Below are 7,647 nucleotides of genomic sequence, written 5' to 3'. Positions count from 1 at the left end.
TGATGTCTTTCGATAAGATATCATAATAGCATCGAGTTTCTCAAAACAATTTAACCTTGGCTTTAAATTTCTGAAACGAAAATAGTTAGAGCATACATGTCTCAATTGAGACCAAATGCAAGCCAAGTAATAAATAAATAAAGCTACCCAATTAGATATGAATTTTAGATAAAGCCATAGGGAAAGCCTTGGCTGCAACAATAAGTCACTATCGATCTTTATAAATGGCGCAATGGGTTGACCGATATGCTCAACTAGAAGATACCCCGCGCGTTGCTGCGGGAATTTTGAGCTAATAATTTGTAGGGAAAAGTGCCACTTATATTATATACATGTTATATTAAATAATGTACTAAAGTGGAAGCACAACGTATGCACTATTTGTGAACCAAATGGTTATTCAGACACATGAGAATAAATTTATAATTAATAAAAAAACCAGGAGTTGATACAATCCAGAACACGTTTATATACATACACCATAGTAGCATATTTCTTGCAATACATAATAATAAAATGATCATGTTGCATTGGTTCTGCACATGCCTATGCACATTTTGGCAATCACTAAATGTTCTTCTTTCGTGAGGAATCACTAAATGTTCTTCCTGATGTACAATCTGGAGCTTGCAAACCTGAACGACAGACACTCAAAGCCCTCAAATCACCAAAATTACTTTGTGCATCAAGTGTGTTATGAAACAAAAAAAAAGGAAAATGCTACCAGCACGTATGGGAGAAGGGGATCACCACATCAAAGCAAAATTCCCTTTCGGCTACTTGTATCTTCTGTTCTTTCGGAAAAAGGTGCATCTTCATATTTCCTATATAAAATAACACTGCTACAACAGGTGGTATACTCGAGTTACTATCAGTTAGCAGTGTTATTTTCTTAAATCTATATGAACAACTGCATGATGTGGTTGTAAGGATGAGATAAATGGCTAATGATTGCAGAAATATAATTGGATAGAGCAAGTAAATACAGCAGGATATCCAACAAATATTCAAAATAATACAAATGAGAGAAGCATCATTACCTTCTCAAGACTTCAAGAAACAAATAGTACAGTTCAGTTAAGTTGACCAGAAAGGTATGGTCAAATTTGCAACCTATTAAGCCACCATCCATACAGCTTAGTGGAGATAAGACCATCCATACAGCTTAGTGGAGATAAGACCATACATCTTTCTCTGAAATAATCTACAGTTTAAGAGAAAAATCTCACTATAAAAGGCAGATCGTATCAAGCTTTAGTATCTGGAACACAGTATATCTGTAATTTAAGCTTTGTGTCGGCCAACAAAAAAGATAAATACATGTATGTTCCATGTGTATAAATCTGTAATTTAACATGACTATCTGAGCATAATAAAAAAAAGGAGAAACACATGATGATATATGTATATAAGCGGGCGAGCATAATTCCATGTGTGTGTGTGTATAGAAATCAATCCACTTCTCTCTGCACACTTGGTTGAAATGCTGCAGTATTTACCATTAACAAACGACCATGAGCAAGAAAACTAGCCACCTCAACTCTGAATGAGATCCGAAGGAATAAAAATAGCCACCCCAAGTCTAATCAGACCCGCAAGAATTTATGAACTGCATGCTTCGACTCAATCTAGTTAGGACTCAATCTAGTTAGGTGCATGTGTTACCAAAATAAAAAAATAATGTCCGGATTTGGGTTCATGGATTCACTTGGGAATTAAGAGTTAGATGCGAAGGGAATGCAACAAATTTATCTACATGGTTACATAGAAGTGGATGTATTCATGCATGTATGAACAAACTCATGAGACATGACACAAATATTAATAACTCATTTGCAGTTTTTTGTGGTGATGAAGCATCAAGACATCAACGGATGATTGGAATTGGAGGGAATCTGGACTAACCTGATACATGAGAGAATTAGAAGAGACAGCGGCAGACAGCAAGGGCTCTGACTCGTCCCATCCTGTGCTATCAGCAGGCGACCTGTGTTGGATCTTATAGATCAAAAATTAAGTTGGCGTTTGAGATTGACGTCATCTAGACTATACAGAAGTGGAGAAAACGAAAGGGATGGCTCACCGATGGCGGTTGAGATTTCGACCAAGGCACAGGGAGAGAGGAGGGCCAAAGGAAAGCAGCGTCACCGTCGTTGACTCGATGACGGTACAGAGCACCAGACCGACTCCTGCCAGCAATGGATCCAAGTCGAGATAGCGGTTGGCTTCGCCGTCGACCGACGGGTGTTCCAAAAGACCGGACCACATGCGGATATCCCCTCCTAGCCTCCTAGCCGCCGCCGCATTCTACTACTGCCAGGGGAAAGATTGATCCTTTTTTTAGGGGAGAGCTGGAAACCAAAAAAGCATTGCGTGGGGTGGGATGGTTGGGCTTCTTCTTCTTAGAATAGACGATTGGGCTTCTTTTCTGTTTCCGAGTCCAGGCCATTGGACTTCATCGGTAATTTAAGTCTGGAAACCGAGCGATGACAGGCACGTCTAAATTTCAACAGAAATTGGTTTAAAAGAAAAACAATTGATGATGTGGCAGATTGCTGAGGTGGATAGGCTGCATGTCAAGAGAAATAAGATAGTGGGGATGAACTATTTAGGTATTATAGATAACAATTTTATTGCTAACAAGTAAATTACCCTTCTTCACTGGTCTTTCAAAATTACTTATGACGATTTTTGTAATAGATGCATCAACTATGAAGTTGCGATCAAATCTGGAAATAGGAAAATTACTTGCTAGGCATACCTCTTCAAATATGTTGGAAGAGCATGATGGTGGTGTGACTTGAACAATATCTTGCTCCATCTTTGGATGGCTCCCCAATGCCTTATCATCATTTTTTCTTGATTTCGTGCATCATTAGTTTGAAGATCCCTATCAGCCGAACTTTGTTCAGCCACTTGCTCTTGTCCTTGAGGTTTGTCAATTCCTACGGCACGAAACTCATAGGGTAGTAAGTAGGTTCCACTAACTTCAGAAAAATCAAGCACCGCTGTTTTCCTATGCTTGCCGTGCTCTTTCTCAGAGATGCTTATCTTCTTCGCTATAAGCATGTTCGCATGGGCGCGGACGACGGAGGCCTCGTCTTGTGCAAGTTGATGCCACATGATAATGATACATGTGATGTCAAGATGCCATCGCTTAAGGGTAAGGCCTGGGCTGGCACAAATGGAGAATGGGTTGTTTATATTGGGTACAATTGCGAGTGGGAACTTGTGAATATGTACACTCGTCAGCGGATTCCACTTCCAAAAATCTCAGAGTGCCCTGAGGTTGAGCACACAGATGATCTACATACGTTCAAATACGATCATGCTGGTTGTCGTCTATGGAAGATAGCAATTTGTCGAGTTCCCAACCGCTTTTGGAATTACAAGGAACTATGAAAATGTTGCTATCTTTGACAAGCTTGTTGCCGTCGTTACTGATTCCACGGTTCGTCCATGGATATTGCTCAAAAATCAGTTCCTGTACACGAATGATGAGTACTATGTTGCAATTGAATATGAGGATCTTGTGTTTGCTTCCACCACTCGTGGCACTGTTTTTGCATGGGATCCTCATAATTTCGGTACGTTTGTCTTCTACCGTAATTATAATTGTTTCATCCACATGCATGCAGGTTAGCAAATTTCCCTTTACTAATTAACCTTCTTCTTGTGTTTCCAAGGTCCCGTGAACATTCCATCACCTATACTTGAAAAACTTTATAACCAAGTGGGAGGTGACGATGGTGATGATCACGATCATGAGGACGAGCAGGACTTATATACTCAGTGGCGCCTGGCAACTAATTCCGATGGATCACCTCTTCTTGTCTGTATACAGTGCACTGAGATTGTTACTACTGAGGGAGCACGTATTGTCTCCCATGGTCGCCCTCTCCGGACCTATTCCAACACCCGTTGCAGGGTATTCGGGATGGATACTAGTGTGCTAGCGCCAACACATTCTCCTTGGTACAGTATTGATAGTCTTGGAGAAAACTTGCTCTTCCTTGGTGTTGGGGAACGTTGCAGAAAATTAAAATTTTTCCTACGGTTTCACCAAGATCCATCTATGAGTTCATCTAAGCAACGAGTCAAGGGAGAGAGTTAGCATCTACATACCACTTGTAGATCGCGGGCGGAAGCTTGCAAGGTGATGATGTAGTCGTACTCGACGTGATTCGAATCACCGATGACCAAGTGCTGAACGGACAGCACCTCCGCGTTCAACACACGTACGGGACGGGAGACGTCTCCTCCTTCTTGATCCAGCAAGGGGGAAGGAGAGGTTGAGGAAGACAGCTCCACCGGCAGCACGACGGCGTGGTGATGGTGGAGAGGCAGTACTCCGACAGGGCTTCGCCAAGCACACAACGGAGGAGGAAAGGTGTTGGGGAGGGGAGGGCTGCGCCTTGGAGGGTGGTCCGGCTGCCCTCCCCTCACCCCTCTATTTATAGGGGGAAGGGAGAAGGGGGCCGGCCCCCTAGAACCCATCTAGGGGGGGGGTGCGGCGGCCTAGGGGAGAGGGGAGAGGGTGGCTTGCCCCCAAGCCAAGGGGGGGGGGCGCCCCCTCTAGGGTTCCCCCCTCAACCCTAGGCGCATGGGCCCAAGGGAGGGGGTGCGGCCAGCCCACCAGGGGCTGGCTCCCTGCCCCACGCAGCCCATGTGGCCCCCCGGGAGGGGTGGACCCTCCCGGTGGACCCCCGGAACTCTTCCGGTGGCCCCGGTACAATACCGGTATGACCCCGAAACTTCCCGGTGTCTGTTTGACAACTTCCCATATATAAATCTTTACCTCCGGACCCTTCCGGAGCTCCTCGTGACGTCCAGGATCCCATCCGGGACTCCGAACAACATTCGGTAGTCACATACTAGTCTTCCTAATAACCCTAGCGTCACCGAACCTTAAGTGTGTAGACCCTACGGGTTCGGGAGACATGCAGACATGACCGAGACGCTCTCAGTCAATAACCAACAGCGGGATCTGGATACCCATGATGGCTCCCACATGCTCCTCGATGTTGTCATCGAATGAACCACGATGTCGAGGATTCGGTCAAACCCTGTATGCAATTCCCTTTGTCAATCGGTACGTTACTTGCCCGAGACTCGATCGTCGGTATCCCAATACCTTGTTCAGTCTCGTTACCGGCAAGTCACTTTACTCGTACCGTAATGCATGATCCCGTGTCCAACACCTTGGTCACATTGAGCTCATTATGATGATGCATTACCGAGTGGGCCCAGAGATACCTCTCCGTCATACGGAGTGACAAATCCCAGTCTCGATCCGTGTCAACCCAACAGATACTTTCGGAGATACCTGTAATGCACCTTTATAGTCACCCAGTTACGTTGTGACGTTTGATACACCCAAGGCACTCTTACGGTATCCGGGAGTTACACGATCTCATGGTCGAAGGAAGAGATACTTGACACTGGCAAAGCTCTAGCAAAACGAACTACACGATCTTTTATGCTATGCTTAGGATTGGGTCTTGTCCATCACATCATTCTCCTAATGATGTAATCCCGTTATCAACGACATCCAATGTCCATAGTCAGGAAACCATGACTATCTGTTGATCACAACGAGCTAGTCAACTAGAGGCTCACCAGGGACATATTGTGGTCTAAGTATTCACACGTGTATTACGATTTCCGGATAATACAGTTATAGCATGAATAAAAGACATTTATCATGAACATTGAAATATAATAATACTTTTATTATTGCCTCTAGGGCATATTTCCAACACTTGGACCAAACTATCTAATGATGGTTAAAGGCGATCCAGCTGCTATTGACACAACGTTCTACCATTTATGAGAAGCAACTATATATATACCTCGAACATTGCGGTGGTTCCCTACCCTGCTCTTGATATATGCCGCTTCAGCCTGGATGATCAGTCCTGAGTTGCTCTCGATATTGACAATAGCTGGCCCTTCCCATAGCACCTTGATGTCTACTACGCAACCTTCTCCTTGTAGACATTGTTGGGCCTCCAAGTGCAGAGGTTTGTAGGACAGTAGCAAATTTCCCTCAAGTGGATGACCTAAGGTTTATCAATCCGTGGAAGGCGTAGGATGAAGATGGTCTCTCTCAAGCAACCCTGCAACCAAATAACAAAGAGTCTCTTGTGTCCCCAACACACCCAATACAATGGTAAATTGTATAGGTGCACTAGTTCAGCGAAGAAATGGTGATACAAGTGCAATATGGATGGTAGATAAGGGTTTTTGTAATCTAAAATTATAAAAACAGCAAGGCAACTAATGATAAAAGTGAGCACAAACGGTATTGCAATGCTAGGAAACAAGGCCTAGGGTTCATATTTTCACTAGTGCAAGTTCTCTCAACAATAATAACATAACTGGATCATATAACTATCCCTCAACATGCAACAAAGAGTGACTCCAAAGTCACTAATAGCGGAGAACAAATGAAGAGATTATTGTAGGGTATGAAACCACCTCAAAGTTATCCTTTCTGATTGATCTATTCAACAGTCTGTAGTAAAATAACACGAAGCTATTCTTTCCGTTCGATCTATCATAGAGTTCGTACTAGAATAACACATTAAGATACAAATCAACCAAAACCCTAATGTCACCTAGATATTCCAATGTCACCTCAAGTATCGGTGGGCATGATTATACGATATGCATCACACAATCTCAGATTCATCTATTCAAACCATCATAAATTACTTCAAAGAGTGCCCCAAAGTTTCTACCGGAGAGTCAAGACGAAAACGTGTGCCAACCCCTATGCATAAGTTCACAATATTACGGAACCCGCAAGTTGATCACCAAAAGATACATCAAGTAGATCACGTGAATATCCCATTGTCACCATAGATAAGCACATGCAAGACATACATCAAGTGTTCTCAAATCTTTAAAGACTCAATCCGATAATATAACTTCAAAGGGAAAATTTAATCCATTACAAGAGAGTAGAGGGTGAAACATCATAAGATCCAACTATAATAGCAAAGCTCGCGATACATCAAGATCGTACCACCTCAAGAACACGAAAGAGAGAGATCAAACACATAGCTACTGGTACATACCCTCAGCCCCGAGGGTGAACTACTCCCTTCTCGTCAGAGTGCCGGGATGATGAAGATGGCCACCGGTGATGGATTCCCCCTCCGGCAGGGTGCCGAAACGGGCTCCCGAGAGGTTTTTGGTGGCTACAGAGGCTTACGGCGACGGAACTCCCAATCTAGGTTATTTTTTTGGAGGTTTGGGTATTTATAGGAATTTTTGGCGTCGGTCTCACGTCAAGGGGGTCTCCGAGTCGTCCACGAGGCAGGGGGGCGCGCACACGGGGGTAGGGCTCGCCCTCCACCCTCGTGGATGGCTCGGAACTCTTCTGGCCCAACTCTTTTACTCTGGGGGCTTCTTTTGGTCCATAAAAAATCATCAAAAATTGGCACGTCAATTGGACTCCGTTTGGTATTCCTTTTCTATAAAACTCAAAAACAAGGAAAAAACAGAAACTGGTACTGGGCTCTAGGTTAATAGATTAGTCCCAAAAATCATATAAATGCATATAAAACATCCTAGATGGATAATATAATAGCATTGAACAATAAAAAATTATAGATACGTTGGAGACGTATCAAGCATCCC

At 43.6% G+C, this 7,647-nt stretch overlaps 1 protein-coding gene across 3 annotated transcripts; it reads right to left on the bottom strand.

Annotated features, from left to right (window-relative positions):
- Nucleotides 1-483: 483 nt before the first annotated feature.
- On the bottom strand, nucleotides 484-2,352 carry LOC123135261 (uncharacterized). 3 transcript variants are annotated; one of them, XR_006465878.1, is made up of 4 exons: nucleotides 2,084-2,352; nucleotides 1,906-1,998; nucleotides 1,041-1,204; nucleotides 484-839 (listed from the first exon to the last, which is right to left on the bottom strand). XR_006465878.1 is itself a non-coding variant. In XM_044554316.1 (3 exons), exons 1-3 carry the CDS (start codon nucleotides 2,266-2,268, stop codon nucleotides 1,138-1,140), a joined length of 345 nt encoding a protein of 114 aa, XP_044410251.1. In that variant the 5' UTR covers nucleotides 2,269-2,352; the 3' UTR covers nucleotides 484-1,137. The 3 variants fall into 3 exon arrangements, 2 of the variants coding, with proteins under 2 accessions (XP_044410251.1, XP_044410252.1); XM_044554316.1 differs by having other exon boundaries at nucleotides 484-1,204; XM_044554317.1 differs by having other exon boundaries at nucleotides 484-1,204; nucleotides 1,906-1,987.
- Nucleotides 2,353-7,647: the final 5,295 nt, after the last annotated feature.

This window comes from Triticum aestivum, chromosome 6B (genome assembly GCF_018294505.1).
Source record: "Triticum aestivum cultivar Chinese Spring chromosome 6B, IWGSC CS RefSeq v2.1, whole genome shotgun sequence".
Lineage (NCBI taxonomy): Eukaryota > Viridiplantae > Streptophyta > Magnoliopsida > Poales > Poaceae > Triticum > Triticum aestivum.
The sequence above is the reverse complement of the archived record's forward strand: the minus strand, read 5'-3'. Positions and strand labels throughout refer to the sequence as shown.